At 46.9% G+C, this 20290-nt stretch overlaps 1 protein-coding gene across 3 annotated transcripts in view; it reads left to right on the top strand.

The window, feature by feature from the left end:
• Positions 1-20290, top strand: part of LOC137602347 (transcription factor COE3-like) — a 78548-nt gene that overhangs the window by 42499 nt on the left and 15759 nt on the right. For 2 of the 3 annotated variants that reach the window (XM_068324964.1, XM_068324966.1), the window contains exons 7-11: positions 5293-5374; positions 5498-5615; positions 9131-9264; positions 9770-9896; positions 20140-20228. In XM_068324964.1, coding sequence (XP_068181065.1) covers positions 5293-5374; positions 5498-5615; positions 9131-9264; positions 9770-9896; positions 20140-20228 — 550 coding nt within the window. The remainder of the gene's footprint in view (positions 1-5292; positions 5375-5497; positions 5616-9130; positions 9265-9769; positions 9897-20139; positions 20229-20290) is intronic. The other variant, XM_068324965.1, reaches the window with a different exon arrangement.

Genomic DNA, 20290 nt, shown 5'->3' with positions numbered 1-20290 from the left:
CCTCTTAGCATTTCAGTCATGTGACCTGTAGGCAAACAGCAGCGGGGGCTCAGACTGTTAGCTTAATATTTCACAACAGTGCTGCTAGCTCCGCTGCTAATAGAGACGTCTGAAGGGGTTAGCTTATCCATCTAGCCCAATCTGCGAGCTAGCTGCTTTTAGCATGTCTGCTGTTTGTATCTGTGCTATTTTGAGGTAATTTAATGACGTAAATAGTTGTAAAATAAAACCAAAAGATGAAGATGAAAGGATTCAGAGAGAACAAGAGACGAAACAAAAACACAAAATCTCAAGAGTGAATTAAAACTATTTTAGTTCAGAATGAAACATCAGGACCAGAGTATTTCCTGGAAAAGCAGAGAAAATGACCCCTGACCCCTGAACCTCGGGGGCCCAGAATTGATTTCATGTCCAGAGAGACTGATGGAGACGTCAGCGGCCGACCTTTGATCGACTTGATTAACTCACTGATGTCCTGGAATCCGCTTTTGGAGGGAGATCAGTCAAAAAAATCTTCTTTTAAAAGTCATTTTTGACTCCAAATAAACAAACAGAACGAATGCTAATCTTTCCAAGCGGCTAACGTTATATTTAGTGCAAAATGCTACAAATGCTAATGGGATAATAATCTAATTTGCTCACAAACGCTGTGGTTTTACGTTGAAGGAGATGCTAACAGATGTTAGCCTGGTTTAGCTGTCGTGCAGAGACTCGGATCATCCTGGAAAAGCCTTGAAAGCTGCCTGGAGTTCTCCAGAACCATCGATCTTGTCTGCCGCTGCTCCCCAGGACTTAAAAAAAAATCTGTTAAAAATAAGACACAGAAAAATGTATTAATTAAGGCTAGAAGGGAGGTTTTCCAGGCTGTTTTACCAGGCTGTTTCCAGGCTGTTTCCAGGCCCTATTTGTGGGTGCTTTGTGTGTCAGTGGGTTTATGTGGGACCAGCTGTTGGCTCCACGCTCCCTCTGGTTGACAATCTGCTGCCAAGCTGTCACACATACTGAGCGACGCACAACTCCCATAATCCCCTGGGGCCCACAGCTGGTCCGGGTTGTTGGGACGGTGTCACTGGTTCTCAATGCTTTGTGAACTGGGTTATTCTGGACCTTTGGGGGGGTCCCGGTTCTGGTTCCAGATCCTCTGGTCTCGTCCGAACGTGTTTCTTCTGTCTTCCTGTTAATTTGCTGTAAAGTCGATCACTATGGCAACGCCATCCATTGTTTATGACAGCTGCTTCTCCATAGAGTTGGTGCATTCAATGTCCGTCCGACAACCGGCATCTGTCCAGCAGGAGTGTGTGTATGAGTGTGTGTGTGTGTGTGTGTGTGTCTGCTTCACTGGACTCAACTTACTGTTTCTGTCCCTATGAAATAATTATGGGATGTTCTGCTGGTTTGGCTGCGGGGCGACGGTGTGATTTTGTTTGAACACACATTGAGTCGCGTCTCGCCTCCAGCAAACAGGAAGTAACAGAAACAGAAGACAACACAAACAGGAAGTAATAGAAACAGAAGACAACACAAACAGGAAGTAACAGAAACAGAAGACAACACAAACAGGAAGTAACACAAACAAGAAACACCGTTATTGATCAGAAAGAGAAAAATTGATAATCTGGAGGAATAATTAGAGGAAAATTCTGATTTTGATGAATTGAATTGTTCACAGACACGGAAAAGTTTGTTGTGTTAGTGATAAAGTTATTGTTTCATTGGTTTAAACTGGTTGAAACAGGTTTACACTGATTGAAACTGCTTTAGGATCAGACCTCCTCTCCCTCCAACAGATTATTTCCGATGTAGGAATAATCTGGAAATTTCAAAATTAACCAAATCACCAAAAACCTTTGGTTGACTTCTGATCCGCTGTCACGACACGCGTTACCATGGAAACAAACATTGTCTGACAAACATGTTTGGCATGTAACCCCTAATCCTAATTCCTGAGTTGTCACAATTTAAAACGTCTTAATCTCAAAAGTGATTTTCCGCCAATCAGAGGGCGTCGCCACTTTAACCACGGGCTTCAAAAAAATTGCTGTAGTTTTTTATCCACAAAAGGCACTGAATTAATTTATAAACTGTGTTAATAAAAAATAAGATCTAGCCCCGCCCACACTGTACGTGATTGGTCCACGTGTTTCCTGATGAGTCCTTCAGATTTAATGAAGTCCCGATTGTTGATGCAGAAACATGTTCGAAAGGGCAGGGTGTGTGTGTGTGTGTGTGTGTGTGTGTGTGTGTGTGTGTGTGTGTGTGGTCAGTGTATTTTATTCTGATCGATTTGTATTGATTAACCAGAAATATTTGATTCAGGAATGATTCAGACACGACAAATTAATCGTGTGAAGCTCTTTTAGGAGAATAAACTGCTGCCTGTGAAGCCAAAGTCTGGGGAATAAGAGACCCGCTGTTGTGACAATAGTGTGTGTGTGTGTGTGTGTGTGTGTGTGTGTGTGTGTGTGTGTGTGTGTGTGTGTTGGAGGGGTGGGGGGGGGGTCTGGACTGTTTTAGTGCCTCATCAAATATTTAGTTTGATTGTACATGGTCCTGTAATTGCCATCTTGGCTTGTGAATTATTGATGGCGTGTAGCCGAGCCGAGGAGGGTCCTCACACACATACACACACACACACACGCGCACGCTAGAGCAAACAGCGTACTGGTCCCAGTGAATCATGGGTACTGGTAATGGGGCAGCTCTTGTTTCATATCCTAATTAGCGGCGGAGGAGCATCATCTGAAGTAATTATTTGAAGAGCGGCTTCAGCAGCGCGGCAAAGTCAATATTAGACTTCTAATGAGGCGACGCCCTCATGCCCCGCCTCTTCCTCTTCCTCCTCCTCCTCTTCCTCCGCCGCTGCCGCCTTCTTCTTCTGATGTTTTTGGAGCCACAAATAGACAAGACGTGACGGCGAGGCCGTTAGCGGGTTAACCAGGACCCATCATCAGCGGCGAGGCGAGTCGATGGCGGCGCGTTGGCCCCCGGGGCCCGGCGGGTGGTTAGGTGGCGGTGGCGGCCAATGAGCAGGGGGGGGGAGTCAAACTGTGAGGCGAGCGGCGGCAGCAACATGGCAGCTCTTAAAAATACTCCTGCTGAAATATTGATCCGTGTGCCGGCCTAACGTAATCAGAGGGTAATCTGAGCCCCGTGTAATGGCTTCCCAGAGTGCACTGGGGCACTGGGTGTGGTCGGAGGTGACATCATGAAAACACTGAAGTCAGACTATAGGACCCCCCCCCACACACACACACACACACACACACACACACACACACACACACACACACACACTGTGTATTTCTGTCTGTGTGTTAAACACAGCTAAAAGTTAAAAAATTTAACCCCATCAGGATTATGGGTAAAATCTATCAGCTGTTCATTATCATCAATCAATAGATCAATACTATAGGGATTCAGGTGTTTTTACTTTAGTCTCCGATGGTCCAGTATCTCCAGAGGCCTTTCAACCCGATCCTGATCCTGATCCAGGTCCAGATCCAGATCCAGATCCTGATCCTCAGGAATCTGGTTCCTTGTTCGGATCCACCAGAGGGTTTCTATTGATTTGTTGATCAACAGCTGATCGATTATAGATTCTAACAATAACCCCGATCAATCAGAGGTTGAATTATTTTATCAATGTTATTCGTTTGTGTCTCTGCAGCGTTCATTGCTAACGCTAGCGCACATCTTCAGCCATCATAGCTATTTTTAGCTCATTTCAGCTACCGTAGCTAAATAAAAGCTAATAGCTATTATTGCTAAAGTTATCTAATTTGACATATCGCAGCTAAAGTTTGCTCATGTCACATATCGTGGCTAATGTTAGCTAATGTCTGTTATTATTTAGCCAGCGACAATATCTTACGCTTAAGCGTAAGATATTGTCGCTAAAATTAGCTAATGTAAGCTAGCGTAGCAAGTATTACAATTCAAAGTTTCACAGATGATGTTTTGCATTTTTTTAAATAAACAACTGCTCTCACAAATATCGATTAACTCCATGAGAATCCACACCCCTAAAATGCCACACCCCTAAAATTCAGTGATGACATCACAGCTGCAACTAAACGCTAACGTCTGGGCTGGAGGTGGCGCGGAGGGCGGAAGGAAGCGATCTCCCGCTGCGTGTTTTCACAGATGCCGTCTTATTAGGGGCGGGAATCGATGGCGACCTCACAAAGGCCCCATTAATACCTCCAGCCCCCGCCTCACGCTCCCAGCATGCCGTGCTGCGGCGGAGGAGATGCGGTGCGGTGCCGAGGTTATCCCCTGGTTAATGTGACATGTCTCTCTGCGACCTTGCCGCTTGTTAACTGCCTGGATTATTATTGTGATAATGTGGCAATTAAAAAGGAGGCGCTCCATCAGTGGGGGGGTTGGGGTTGGGTGGGGCGGTGGGATGTGCACGGATTACAAGGCAGTGGCAAATGCATTAAGGCGGCAATCCATCCTGACCCCCACTCCTCCGTCGGTTATTACCGCCCGTCCTCATTGATATCCATTCACGATCAATACTCCTCCGCCGCCACCGAGAAAGGCGTAAATCAACAGGCGGCGGTGAGCGAGGGAGAGAGGCGGGCTCTAATGAGACGCCATCAGTCTGCAGGAGGTGTCAACTGTCTTTATGGAGACGACGCCGGATGAACATTCAAAACCTCAAAATGTGACCCGAGCGAAGACGAAGACGAGGGTCTGATGGAATTTAAGGAGTGGCTTTTATTGTTAGGAGAAGAATCCGCCGCCGTCAAGGAACCACCACATGCCTTCAAAATAAAAGCACACCTGTTGATCAGCTGACTATGACAGAATGTTTCTGATTATTTATTGTTAATAACAAGAAGTTATTCCTTATTATTATGTCATCAAATAATTATTATAAATTAAAATGTTCCAAATTCATTTAAGGCGTCTTTAAATCTGAAGGAGGGCAGGACAGGCAGATGTCATCATGACATCATCATGAAGGCATCATGATTCTATGGTGTTATGACATAATCATCGTGATGTCCTGATGATGTCATGATTACATCAAAACGGCACCATCATGACAGACTGATGATGTCATGATGTCGTGACATCATCTAATTACAACATCAGCTGTGATTGGAGATGACTAGTTTCACGTCACGATAGCGCTAGCTTAGCATTTTTAGCCACGTTACCATCAACACACAGTCTGAAGTTGTTGTGCTGCCCCCCCCCTGGTTGTAATCCATGACACGTGTGTAATCAGATTACTCTGATACTCATCCCGTCTTTTTGTTCTCTTGTTTTTCTCTGCTGCAGATTCTTCCTCAAATTCTTCCTCAAGTGTAACCAGAACTGTTTGAAAAATGCCGGCAACCCACGGGACATGAGGAGGTTCCAGGTAGGGGGCGCCGCCGGGGCACCTGGGAAACGGGTAGGACTCCAACAGAAGGAAGTGACACGTGTGTGTGTGTGTGTGTGTGTGTGTGTGTGTGTGTGTGTGTGTGTGTGTGTGTGTGTGCAGGTGGTGGTGTCCACTACGGTCAACGTGGACGGTCACGTGCTGGCGGTGTCCGACAACATGTTTGTCCACAACAACTCCAAACATGGCCGCCGCGCCCGACGCCTGGACCCATCTGAAGGTTAGACGTAATCTGATTGGACGCTCAAAGAGCCAATCAGCATGAGCTGAGTGTGACTGCGTCATCGGAGAACAATTTAAATAGGTTTTAAAGAACGTTTTCCAGCTCCCTTCACATTTAATGACGATGTCACCGCTCTAATGATGATGTCATCACTCTAATGATGATGTCATCGCTCTAAATGTCCACATACACACTCATTGTAAAATTTAAACCGTCCAAAACGACCACAGATTTCATGAAACACACAATCACCAAAGTCCCAAACCCATCTGAGGGTCTGTGAGAACCCGTCTACTTCCTGGCACGACCCGGGTCCAGACTCGTGATTCTGTTGGACGCGCCGAAATGTTGGAAGGAGATGGCGAACAAACGGTCCGTTCTTTAGCAACCAAATAAAAAAAACTTCGCTGGAGAATGAAGTCGACGCGATGAAGCCGGAGCGCAGCGGCGACGTTTCCTCTGAAGCGATAAAGTTTAATACCTCACTCTGACGCTTCCAGGAGCGATGACATAAGTCTCCCGTTTGAGTTACTCCATTTGGAGTGCCAGACGGGTGGGGCTTAGCAGCACAAGCGCTTTTTAGGAGGATGTGGGTCACAAAGAAGAGAACAAAATCTCCTTTCATATTCCTCCTGAACGTCCCGGTATTCATTAACTTGTCCTTTCATGCGTTCAGGTGAACTCCACCCGCCTGCCACGTGCAGGACGTTAAAACAAACCACAAATAGAGATTTAAATATAACTCTTACTTCAGTTTCAACCAATGAACCGCCAGTGTTTCCTGATTCAGTGAAAGTGTGAAACTTTTCCAGAAAAGAAGGTGTTGGCTTGTTTTCATCCTTCTTCCCATCCCAGACGAGTGGAGCTTAACTCCAGCAGGCCACTTTAAACTATCTGGTCAAACAGGAAGTCCCCAAAAAAAGTCGACTTCCTTTTTTCTTTTCTACACTTTTCTCTAAACTTCACTGCATCTGTCCTGGGAGTTAAACCCCACCCGTCTGGGACACGCTGTGGAATGAAACAACCCCTGAATCTTTTTGCCACCAGCAGTTTCCTCACATCTCAAACATGTGTTAGCGTTAGCGGCATCTGCAGAAGCAGAAAGATGTTTGCTCTCACTCAGATGGGAGAGGAGACGGGCGGGGTCAGTCGTAGTGACAAAGTTTTCCCACCCCTGTGGGACGTCAGAAGTGTAAAACAAACTTTCACCTTCATTCACTTCTCAATCCAACCTGCAGTTTCACAAACTAAACTTACACTCAGAAGTGGAGCTGGTGCGATGTGTTCGCTTCTTTTATCTTACTAGGTACACCAGACGGGTGGGTCTTATCACATCGGGGCATCAGGAGGTATCAGCTCAAACTTAGTCACTGGAAATTAAACTAAACTGACTTTCATGTACTTCTGTCTTCTTGACACTTATTATTTTGTTTCATGAGGTAAACTCCGCCCTTCTGGGACGTACTGCAGAACGAAACAAACCCCTGAAATAATCTGCCACCAGTCAGACTTCAAACGGCGTCCCAGATGAACACCTCTGCAGATGTCTTCAGGTTTTCAGGCCTCTCCAGGAGCAGAAGATGAAGCTGTCTCGTTTGGTTTAACCTACTTGCTGCGGCAGACGGGTGGTGTTTATCACACTGGTGGGGGGAGTGGGGGGGTGTGTCTCTGTTGATCAAAGAGAAAGACTGAGCTGACCTCCTGTGATTGCTTTAAGTCTTTTCATTGTTCCTGTGATGTTTGTGCGGTAAACTCCACCCGGGTGGCGCGTCTGAGGCGATGAAAGAAGCCGCAACAACAACGTTGTTCAAGCGATCTCGCGTCCCTGCGCCCGGACTGAAGGAGCGGCGCTTAAAGATTCATGCTCAGCAGCGCTTCAGCCCTGAGATGGGGGTGTGTGGTGGGGTACGGTGTCCTGCAGGGGCCAGAAGGGGCCCGTTGTTCGCCAGGCGGCCCCCGTATCTCAGCCCACAGGAAGACTCCGGGTTCTTCATCGCCGCCAGACGGGGATGTTTTCAGAGCCCAACATCTGCCGCCGCCTTTGTCCCCCCCCCCCCCCCTCGCCCGCCTGCCTTGATAAAACTTTCCACCGCCTGCTTCTCCCTTTTGTGCTCCTTCATTTGATTGGAGTGTCCCCCCCCCACCTCCACCAGCAGCACCAGTAACCCCCCCCAGACCCGCTGCTGTTTGTTTACTTCTCCAACAAAAGGATCGTTAATAAGGAGATGCCAACCCCCCCTTCCTAAACCCCCCCATCGGAGCAGCGACCCACCATCACCACCGCCGCCGCTGCTGCAGCGTTCTCTTTCTTTTCTTTCATCAGGAAACGGAGTGACTTCTTAAAGTTGACTTAAGAACCGGAGGGAACGAGATGAGGGGGTGGGGACAGATGAGGGGGTGGGGACAGATGGGGGGGGGGCGAGGGGGGAGATGAGGGGGGAGACGAGACAGACGTCCAGCTGGAATTTTTTGTGTTGGACTTGAGGGGAAAAGTTTCGGCTCCACTCAGCGAACAATAAAGAGAACCTGTTAGCTTGGTGCTAAAGCTAAAGCCGGAGGGTGTCTTTGACCTCAGGGGGCGGGGCTCGGGTTCTGTGTGATGTCATCAGCGTAGCGTCTAAACTTAGCTCCGACTCCAAGCTCTGACTGGAACATCCAATCAACCGTCCATAAACCGCTCCAGGAAACGGTAGTAAACCTGCGGAGCCGCGTCCCCGTTCCCTCTCAGGCCGTCTGCCGTCTGATTGGACCGTCTAGTCGTCACGGAGACGGTGATGTGGAGAGCCGCATCGATCTCCTGAGATAGCGATCGTTTAGCGTGAATTAGCGCTGCAGCCGGGGTCGTTTCAGGAGTGAAAGAGGCTTCAGGGTGGGAGAAGACCAGGAACAGGAAGTGATGCAACACTGAAGCCACGGCTAATCTGTGTAACGCTAACTGTTAGCGGAACACGGTTCTAATCAAACCAGACATCAAGTGTTTTAGTTGCAGCAGCTGAAATGTGAAACGTTTCTGCTTCACAGCGTTAAATGCTTAAAGTGAGCGTTAACCACCATCAAAGTAACGCCAACATCCAGTGATGCTAAAAACCAGCTAACTGTTAGCTGAACACAGTTGTTATAAATCCAGAAATCAACTCTTTTGGCAACAGCATCCAAAATGTGAAATGTTTCTGCCTCATAGCGTAGCTTTTAGCTAACATGCTAAAATCAGAGTCTCCAGTTATGCTTACAAGAAGCTAATTGTTAGTCGAACACAGTGCTAATAAATCCAGAAATCAACTTATAGCTTCAGCAGCTGAAATGTGAAATGTTAGCTTCTAGCTATTTTCCTGTTTATGCTAACTGTTAGCAAATTGTTGCAGCCGTTTAACGCACACATAAGCTAATCTCAACTGCTAATCTAAAGCTAACTTTTTCCTGAGATGCTAGCCTTAACACACAGGTGGTGGTTTGACCTTTGACTCGTGTTTGTAACGGTTTTCCTGTCGTATTTCCTGCTTGTGTTTCCGAAGCAGCCACGCCCTGCATCAAAGCCATCAGCCCGAGCGAGGGCTGGACGACCGGCGGCGCCACCGTCATCCTCATCGGGGACAACTTCTTCGACGGGCTGCAGGTCGTCTTCGGCACCATGCTGGTTTGGAGCGAGGTGAGCCCTGTCAGAACGCCATGCCGAGGCCCCGCCCACAAAGGAGGCGGCGGCGGCGTCTTCCTCCGTCCTCACTGACACACATCCGTACAAACACCTGCATCCCATCCCAAAAAAGATGTAGATGTAGAGCACATGAGGAGCAGGAGTGAAATATGGAAGCGGGTCCAGACGAGTAGAACACCTGGTGGGGGGGCGAGGGGGGTGGAGGGGGGGCGGAGCCTCAGAGATGGATGGATCTCCTTGCCGCTGACGGAGCGTCTCACTTTGATCAGACGGCCTCCATCCCTCCGGCGGCTGACCCAGATTGGAGGAGAAGAAAGCTGCAGGTTTCTCCTGTTGGTTAATCAGGACTTCTGATTGGTCGATCAGACGTCAGCTGACCCGCAGAAACAGAAACCAGTTCAAACCAGCCGCATATAAAAAGCGCAACTTTTAATATTTGCTGTTTTTTTGTTTTTCGTTGTTCTAAATTCTCCTGTTTGTGTTTGCCCCCCCCCCCCAGCTGATCACCCCTCACGCCATCCGGGTCCAGACCCCCCCTCGTCACATCCCAGGGGTCGTGGAGGTCACACTGTCCTACAAGTCCAAACAGTTCTGCAAAGGAGCGCCGGGACGCTTCGTCTACACAGGTGAGATCCGCAGAGACGCGACGCCATGGCTTGCGGTTAGCAGCTAGCAGCATCTAGTAGCTGTTAGCAGCTAGTAGCCGTTAGCAGCTAGCAGCATCTAGTAGCTGTTAGCACTTACTAGCCGTTAGCAGCTAGTAGCTAATGATTATCCATAAGTTTCAGCATCAGAAGGAAACATTTCAAGGTTTTTGGAGAAAATCTTGACATTCAGGTGTTTTTGTTTCTTTCCATTATTTTTATTTTACGGCTTTATTTATTATAGATTTATTGATTAGCAATAATCGATCAGGACAGAGTTTACCAATGGAAAAGTTAGAAACGACATTCACAAAGGTCGTGTGAAGGTCATAAGGATGGAGGGATGAACCTTCATCCAACAGAACCACCTGATTGTTTCAGCCTCCATCTGTTTCCGTGGCGACGCTCCTCGGATCGACAAGCAGATGAACAGGAGGAACTTTTCTTCACGAGTCGCTGCCGCCGTCCTGGAGACAGGCGAACGGCACTCCTTATCGCAGCGATTATCCCGTCAGAATATCCAGATGTCATTCAAAGTAGCAGAAAGGTCAGGCGGAGGCTGGTCGCCGTGATAACGAAATGTCATTGGCTGTGAAAGAGTCCGGTTGTTCAGGGGTTCTGTTCAACACCCGTTTATCGCCGCTTCCTTCCTCCCGCCCTTTTGTTGGAGGCGCCGCCTCCTCCTCCGACGAGGACAACGCTCACAAAGGGCCGTCCGGCGGCTGCGCCTCCTTTTGCAATGCTAATCTGAGATCGCGTTAGCAGATAGGAGGTGTTTGAATAGAGGAGCTTCTTATCTGGGTCCATAGGAGGTTCTGCTCAGAACCAACAGGACGTCTTCATCCTCATCTTCATCATCACCCGGCGGATCAACAGGAAGTCTCCTGTCAGAACCCGAAATAAAAGCAAACGTCTCGTCTCCTCGACAGACATAAAAAACGCTCGTCCTTCCTCTTGGAGGCCATGTGGTTACCGCGGAACGGCTTTAAAGGAAATCGATAAATTATTAAGTAATAATGATCAATAAATAAGTAAACAAATGTCTGGCGAAATAATCGAAGGAATCAATACATCTAAATTCTTCTCTTAGTTTTTTTTTTACATTTAATAACATTTCTACAGTTTTGCTTTCTTTGATTTTTCTACTTTTTGTTAATTTTAGTCTTTACTGATGTTTTTTTTGTATTTTTCTTTATTTTATATTTTTCTGGAGATTTTTGTATTATTTTGTTTATTTTTGTATTTTTCTGTATGTTTTTGTACTTCCTTTGGATATTTTTTTATTTCTTTGGAAGTTGTTTTGTATTTTGTTTTATTGTTGTGTATTTTTCTGCAGATTTTTGTACTTTTGTTTATTTTTATATTATTCTGCAACTTTTTTTATTTGGTTATTTTTGTATTTTTCTGCAGTTTTTTATTTTTGTGTTTTCCCTGTAATTTTTAAAAAATATTTTCTTGGATAGTTTTATATTTTTCTTCAGGTTTTTTGTATTATTTTGTTTAATTTTGTATTTTTTGAAAGGTTTTTTGTATTTTTTGTATTTTTGTCTGTGTATATGTTTTTTTTTGTTTTTTTTATTTTTCTGCAGGTTTTTTTTGTAGTGTTTATTTTTATATTTTATTATTTATTATTTGTATTTTATTTATTTTATCTTTATTTATTTTTTGTATTTTCTAGTTTCTTTTTTTTATTCTTCTGCACTTTTCAAACTGTTTTCTGTCGATCTTAACGTGTGGACCCCCCCTCCACCCCCAGCAGTGCTGCTGGGTGTTCACCGCTGGCCTCAGAGCCGGTAATGCAGGGATCAATGTGGGGGGAGGTGCGTGAGGGGGGTGAGGACAGGTGATGCTGGGGGATCGATGGCTGCTGAGTTATTGCGGCGCTCGGCCACTGATTTTTAGAGAGCTGTGTTTTCCCAGGAAAGTCAATACCTCCCTGCTCCTCTCATTAATCTCACCCCCTCCTCCCCCCGATGCCTCCCCCACCGCCTGCAGCTGCAGTGGGGGATCGGCAGCCCCAAAGGGGGAGGGCAGGGGGGGAGAGAAACTGAGATGATGGAAGTCAGAGATTTTTAGTCAGAGCGATGGGCGGAGGAGGAGGAGGAGATGATGAAGAGACGGTGAACGGAGGGAATGAATAAAATAATAGGTCGAACTCTGGAAGACAGACGGGTGGAAGACAGACGGGTGGAAGACAGACGGGTGCAAGACAGACGGGTGGAAGACAGACGGGTAGAAGACAGACGGGTGCAAGACAGACGGGTGGAAGACAGACGGGTGGAAGACAGACGGGTGGAAGACAGACGGGTGGAAGACAGACGGGTGGAAGACAGACGGGTGGAGCATCGATCCCCGACGTGGAGATCATGTCTGCAGCGGCTTATCGACTCTGAAACTTTAGCTGTTGGTTTTATGATTCTGGATCCTTTATGAGGGCGGTGGGGGGGTTGGTGGGGGGTGGAAGGGAGAGGGGGGGGGACTCTCCAGGGGGTGAGGCAGGCCTCGACAAGCCCCGCCCCTCCTACTGGGAACAGGTGTGGCTGTGAAGATGGACGACATCCCATCCAGCAGATGCTTTGGTTTTACACCGAAACATGGGTGGGGGGGGGGCAAAGTGTTTCGTTTATCCACCGGTTTCATGGAAACACTCGTGATTTAGTCCTGTTTTAAACTCGTGTTTTAATCCTGTTTTAAACCTGTGTTTTAATCCTGTTTTAAACTCGTGTTTTAATTCTGTTTTAAACTCGTGTTTTAAATTCGTGATTTGAACTCGTGTTTTAATCCTGCTTTAAACTCATGTTTTAATCCTGTTTTAAACTCGTGTTTTAATCCTGTTTTCAACTTGTGATTTAAACTCGTGTTTTAAACTTGTGATTTGAACTCATGTTTTAATCCTGTTTTAAACTCGAGTTTTAATCCTGCTTTAAACTCGTGTTTTAATCCTGTTTTAAACTCGAGTTTTAATCCTGCTTTAAACTCGTGTTTTAATCCTGTTTTAAACTTGTGATTTAAACTCGAGTTTTAAACTTGTTTTAAATTGTGTTTTAAATTTCCGTTTTGTACATTTTAATAATTACGTTACAAGAAATTCAGGAATATTTAACTTCTATTCGACTTTCTGAACGCCTCAATGCCTCATTTCTACTTCCTCTTTGTACCAAAATAAAGTGACGCCGTGTCCACGCATCGACGCGACTAGTGACATCATGAGACGCAGTGACGTACGCGAGGCGGTGACCTACGGTGACTTGTGAGGACAAAAAGCATGATGGGACTTTTTTTAAAAAAAAGACACGTCTTCATTTACGTCACTGTGGTTTCTGTGGCCACGCCTCTGACGTGTTGTTAGCATGTTTAACGTAACTTGTTTAACATGAACCTGGGAGGGACGGAAACTCAAACAGAGACAATCAATCACCCCCCCCCCCCCCAAACTCCCTTCCCTCAACGCCACGCCCCTCGCTTTGGCTGAAATCGATGCTCATAGAAATTTCATGAACTTTAAAGACTGATTGACGGGGGAGTAAGGGGCGCCCAGAGGTGTGTGTCTGTGTGTGTGTGTGTGAAAATCACAATAAAACTGAAATCACATAAATCCAGAGGTAAGCCCCGCCCACCCCAGATAGAACTTGGATTAAAGTTTAAACTGAACTCTAGACTGGGACGACCCACATCCCATCCTGGAAGGCGAGGCACGGGGTTTAACCACCCCTGATTGTTCACCTATCTATTGATTGCGTGTCAATCGTCCCGCCGGCGTCTCCGTCTTTTCTTAGACGACAGAAGTGTGTTCGCCGCGGCGGGACTTCCTCTCAGCAGAGACGCGCCACATTTCAGACATCAAAGCGCTCGGCGGCGCCGCCCCACTTAGGGAACCCGGACCCGTGGAACTAATGTGGCGTAATTAGCGGTTTCTGCGGGGGCATTTTGTGCAGTGACTCCAGAAACTTCTCAGGTGGGAGTCTATTTCTTTGAGGCGTCGTGTCGCCTCATCAGGAGGAGGTAATTATTCTCTGATTAACGCGCCGCGTCGGGTCGGATGCTCGCACTCGTCGCTGAGCAGCTGCTCCCTCAGGAGGAGGAGGAGGAGGCGAAGGGGAGGCGGCGTCCTCCTTCCGCCGGTCCTCCGGGCCCACATTCTCATCTGGGTTAGCGAGCCACGAGGGCGGCTACCTGTCGCTCTCGGCGGCTGTCGGTAGGGAGTGCTCGTTTCGCCGCGTCGCACTCAAACGTCACGGCATGACGTTTGAGGCGTGACGTGAAAACAGTCTTGTCAGCGGGGGGTCGAGGAGAGAAAATAACGTTAGCCATTAGCATCAGAGCTAATTTAAATTAAGATGACGAAATGGGAAGTAGTTTCCTTCTCTAAATTATAAGTATTTATGATCAATAATGAGTGAAAGAATCAATAAATCCAACTTTTTCTGGGAATTTTAGTATTTTATAAAATTTCAACACTTTTTTCAGTTTTGTTTTTTTTGTTTTCCGCGTTCTGTGTTTTTTTTTAAATATTTTTTTCTTTATTTTTCCGAAGTTTGTTGTATTTTTTGTTTATTTTTATATTTTACTGCAGATTGTTGTATTATATCATTCAATTTTGTATTTTCTGCAGTTTTTGTTTTTTGTTTTATCTTTCTTCAAGTTTTTTGCATTTTATCGTTCATTTTTCTGCAGTTTTTTGGAGTATTTTTTGGTGTATTTTTACAATTTTTGTCATTTCTTTGTATTTTTTGTATTTTTTATATTTTTCTGCAGGTTTTTATAGATTTCTGGAGGCCGGTACTCACTTCTGTTTGTGTTCAGTTTTAAAAATTGATTGGAACCAGTAGAGGATTAATCTATTTAAATCTATCAATAAATCTGTTTTATTGATGATGGAGGGGGCGGGGCTGTGGTGACAGTTTAATTTAAAATGTGGGCGGTTTCGATGCTGTCGGGTTTCATGTTAAACACGTGATTAAAGTCACGCAGCGGCGGCGGTGATGGAATCCATCGCCGCCGTCCAGCTGAGTCCGTTTACGTTCGTTCCTCCTCTTCATTTTCCCGCCGCCAGCCTCGGAGCAGGAATCTGTTTTTCCACGCCGCCGCTCGCTCCGTATTTACCATCCAGAGATGAGACCCGTTCTCCGGGGATCCCTCGCTCACCTTCAGCATCAGTTTAGCGCTGATGCCCCCCCCACACACACACACACACTTATCATTTCAAATGGAGTCCATATGAGTCGCGCTCAGAGCGGACGCGCCTCCATCAGCAGCGACACGCCGCCGTTTCCCATCTGCCCCGGCTGCCTTGATTGATGGAGGTCAGAGCGGCGTTTGGCCCCCGCCGCCCGGAGATCGCGGCCGCCGATGATCCCCCCCCACTCCCCACGCCGCGCCTTAAGTGGACTCCTGATTTGTTTTGCTGCTTGTCAAGCAGCCAACAGGCGTCAGACGGGTGTGTGTGTGTGTGTGTGTGTGTGGGGTGGGGGGGGCTCCTGGATGCTTCCTCTCACCGCGTTATTGATCTGATGTTTTATTTCCATCCGTCAATCCGTCGCCCGGGAGACGCGAGACGGAAAATAACAAGGAGATGACAACAACGTTGTACGTCTATCTGACCCCCCCCTCGACCTCCATCACGATCAGCTGGGGGGCGGGGTTTTCGCTGATCATATGATCTCCAGCGCTCGCTGGGAGGTTAGATTCAACCCAATGTAACTAATCAGCTGTGTTCGTTTCCATGACAACGTAACTTCAGAATCCTGAAAACAAAACTTTGGAATCGTCGTTGCCATGACGCCACCGAGCCAGTCCGAGGAGGGGAACTGCAGGACCATGGTCGCGTTTTGTCTGTCGCGTCTTCTTCCTGTTTCCTTTTTAAAAACTTTATTTAAATGCGCGACGCATTTCTTCTTCTTCTTCTCCTCCTGATTTAATGTCGGAGCCGAGCAGCGCTCAAACGTCTCTCCTCTGATGCCGCAGAGCCACCGTCAAACAAATTAGTTTAACTCGCCTCCCTTCTTCCCATCTCTCCCCCCTTTTTCCTCCCGTCTCCCCCCTCATCCTCTCCTCAGTCACTTAGTCGCCTAATAACGGAGCGCCGCGATCAGCAGGACGCCAGCCGACCGTTTGATCGCTCTCACGGCGGGCAGAGAGAGAGAGAAAAGGAAGGAGAGACGGGGGCGATAAATACTTGATTAAACATATAAAAGATCCTCCTCCTCCTCCTCCTCCTCCTCCTCTGACTGATCTTCCTCTCCTTCGTTCTGATTTATAAAAACCATCAGACGGCAGGAGGACGGAGAAAAAAAGAGAGAAATCAATACAAATTACGATGGAGAAAGTGGCGCTGATGCCTGGAATTGCAGCATATGTTTACACTAAATCAGGCAATCTGTCTTCATATGGGTGGTGTAATGCGTGGGGGGGGGGCGTGTTAGGGGATGGTGGGGGGGGGTCAGGGTTCGCGCCGCCAGCCGCCGCTCTCCAATTACTGGAGCTCTTTGCGGGGAGGCAGCCGGTTATCGATTGGCTGGGAGGAGCCGGGGACCCTGCAGGCAGCCAATGAGGCGCTTGGGTCAGAGAGCGGCCGGATTTTAATAAGAGGAAATAATGGGCTTAATGTGTGTGAGTGTGTGTGTGTGTGTGTGTGTGTGTGTGTGTGTGTGTGTGTGTGTGTGTGTGTGTGTATGTGTGTGTGTGAGAGAGTGTTGGGGGGGGCCCTCAGGGCGTGGCCCGATGCTGGTTCAACCGGGAACCAGTCAGTCCAAAGAGGACAGGAAGTAAAGAATCCCACAGGAAACAATCCACCAATAGGGAGGAGGAGGAGGCGGGGCTTCTCGTCATCCCATTGGAGTTTGGAGAAAGACAAAAAAAAACCACCCACTTTTTGCACAGACGTGATTTCAGGTTGGAAAGCGGATGGAAAAATCACATCCATCATGTTGTCATGGCAACGTGGTCACATCTGTCCTGGTGCTAGCGATGCTAATCTGGAAGCTAACAGACGTATACTTCCTGCCCAGAGAGGAGCTTCAACCATTGAACTCATCAGGAGCTGATGGAGGGACGAACCTCCAGTCAGGTCGCTCCTCTTCTCTGATTGGTCCATCAGCGGCTCCTCAACAGGAAGCTCTGCTCCCATCACTAGCACTAGCTCCCGGCTCGCCGCCTCAGCGCTAAACGTTTTCGTCTCTCCGCCGGAGTCTAAATGGGTTTTTTATTCAATTGCATCATTTCCCATAATGCTTTTCACTCGTGTTGTAAGTTGGCACATGCGTCCGCGGCGTCGAGCTCCGATCCGGTCGCTGATTGTCGCCCCGACGCTTCGTCTCCATTCATCCTCAGCCGCTCCGCGTCGCCCCAAAAAGTCTCTCTGGGAACGCCGTTCGCGTGGCGGCGGCGGGGGTAATAGATTCCTCTCCAGCGGTGGTGTGGGGGGAGACAGATCCAACATGGCAGCTGCCGCTGAGAGGGCCGCGTCCCTCACCTCTTCACACATCATCCCCCCCAACCTGAACGCCCCTTTCTCTTCTCAAACGGCCTCCGACAAATTTGATTTAGCGGCCGGCGGCCGCCGTTCCCCGGGAAAGAAAACAAATATTGTTATAATGGTAATAACATCTATTTGGAGCGGCGGCGACAAACGGCGGCCGGGCCCTTTGATGGGGGGCCCCCTCTCCGCTGCCTTATTCTTATTCATGAAAGCCGCGGTTATGCATATTAGCGCAAACTAGCTATTCTACTCACCGGCATTTGGAGTGTCAATCATCCTTACAGGATACAAGAGCGCCTCTGACAAAAGCGCCGCCGACGAGATCGGCTGACAAATTGTCCCCAAAGTCAAATTTGACAGCCTTTTATGATTAATGGGCTTGATTACGGAGGAGGATCTCCTTTTCCGGGTGTTTCCGCGGCGACGGTGGAGAAAAGGAGGAAAAGAAAAGAGAAGCTGGGATTGAATTAAGGAGGAGCGGAGCGAGGAGGACGGATGGAGTGTGAGGCCGCAGTTAATAAACAGGAAGGAGATGGAGGAGGTCGGATCCGACAGGCGAGGGGTCGGAAAATGTCCGACGGAGTCGTTGGTGCATCAGAGCAAGCGGAAAGATTTCTGGAATTGATGTTTGTTTGTTTATTCCTCTAAATGTAAATAAATTAAGTCTGATCAGCGTTCCTGTAAACAAAGACGTGATCCAGGTCCAGACTTTCTAACAATAATAATAATAATAATAATAACAATAATAACAAACAAAAAGGACCACCAGTAGAGTTTATTCCATTCCTTCCAAATGTCAACATTTGTCAACAACTTGTAGACGAGGACAAAACAAACAAACAAACTTGGAAATCATAAAAGGTCGGATCGTTCGCCCCGGAAAAATCCAAGTTTGTTGCATTTAGAGTTTGTTGACTGAAGTCAATGCATCAAAAGAACCGGAAAGATTTCTGGACTTTGTTTGTTTATCCTCTAAATGTAAATAAATAAAATCTGATCAGTGTTTTTTTTAATAAACAAAGAGGTGCAGAGGCCTGTACCATAAAGCTGGTTTACGGCTTAGCGAGATAACTTCAGGCTTAACCCTGGCTTTTCGGTACCATAAAGGTGGCTGACTTTCTATCGGGCTATGTTGTCGCGGTAACCTATGCTGAACACCTAACCTGCTCCGGAGCAGGATAAGTTCAGGATAAGAGCCGAGCAGGTATAACAGCCCCACCTACTGACCAATCAGAGCTCTTGGAAAACGGGCTGTCCGTTCCCTGAGAACCCGGTGGATCTCGGTGCACAGCTTGTGTGAAGAGCGCTCAGGCAGAGAGAATATTTAGAGATTGCTGTAATCTGTTCGAATTGCCTGAACAATGACTGTAGAAAGGTAGAGGTTTTGGGGAGAGGGGTTACATTACATCTGTCAGCTGCTGGAGCCTCACATCAGTAATGGAACGCACCCCAACCACGCGCTAACAGTCCCACACAGTGTGCATTGCACTGAGGTTCTTGACCACAGTTAATATATTTCTTAGTGATGTTCGTAATTATTATGATGTCCTTAAATCCCTCGTTGGATGGGCTACAAGCAAGACACAGGTAAAATGCCATTAATCAATTATTTGTTTCAGTAAATCATGGATTGATTGATTGATTGATAGGTACTTTTATGTATTCTGTTGGCGATGCTGAAAACCTCTGAAGAACACAGTACGTAGAGCTGTTCATAAAGTCGCGGGGGCTACGATCACACGTCATAACCAAAAATGTGGTTCACACACACATTTATGAACACACAGATGTTACTGTAGTCAGATACACAAGTGCAGTCATAGTGGGGCAGTAATATTATAATGACACCAACTTCCTCATTGACGCAGTCGGCCATGTTTTCCCAGCGATCCTTGCTCCGTTTGGCAGCGGCAACTGTGTTGCTTTTTGCCTGGATTATTGATTTGTATTGATCGTATTTATTAATTATTATAGTTTGCTCCTCCGTTGTAAAATATTCGGCTGGGGCAGGTTTGTTGCATGTTTGCGATTGGTCGCATGCAGCAAACTCTGCCCTTTTTATGTGAGCGCGCACAGATCTAGAGTGGACAAGCCTGGATTAGTGAGTTGATAGCCGGCTTTATGGTACCGAAAATCTGGAGGGCGGATGTCTGGGTAAGTGAAGCCAGATAAGGAAGAGGAAGCCCGGCTAGGTTAATCCAGCTTTATGGGACAGGACTCTGGTCCAGAATTTCTATCAACAATAACAACAATAGTAATAACAAACAGGAAAAGTCTATGAGCTATGAGCAAGTTTATGCTAGTCCATCCTAATCTAAACATTTGTCAACAACTTGTACAAACAAACAAACAAACTTGGAGATCATGAGAGATCGGATCGGAGTTTGTTGACTGAAGTTGATGCATCAGAACAACCGGAAAGATTTCTGGACTTGATGTTTGTTTGTTTGTTTGTCCTTTAAATGTAAATAAATAAAAATCTGATCAGTATTTTTGTAAACAAAGAGGTCCAGGTCCAGACTTTCTAACAACAACAATAATAAAAATAAAACAACAAAAACAACACAAAGAAAAGAGAAAATTCATACCATTCATTACAACCTAAACATTTGTCAACAACTTGCTGACAAGAACAAACAAACAAACAAACAGATGCAGATTGCCTGTATTGATAAACGTTGTCTTGTCTGTGCGTTTGAATAAAGTTTTGTTGAATCTGACCCCCGCCCCTCTCTCTTCGCCCTGCAGCCTTGAACGAGCCGACCATCGACTATGGCTTCCAGCGGCTACAGAAGGTCATCCCCCGCCACCCGGGAGACCCCGAGAGGTTACCTAAGGTCAGTCCCAGAATGCACCAGTGAAGCTGGAGCTGCTGTCAGGCGCGTTCCAGGTCTGCGGC

The sequence above is a fragment of the Antennarius striatus genome, chromosome 10 (genome assembly GCF_040054535.1).
Source record: "Antennarius striatus isolate MH-2024 chromosome 10, ASM4005453v1, whole genome shotgun sequence".
Lineage (NCBI taxonomy): Eukaryota > Metazoa > Chordata > Actinopteri > Lophiiformes > Antennariidae > Antennarius > Antennarius striatus.
This window is presented reverse-complemented; position numbering and strand designations above follow the sequence as displayed.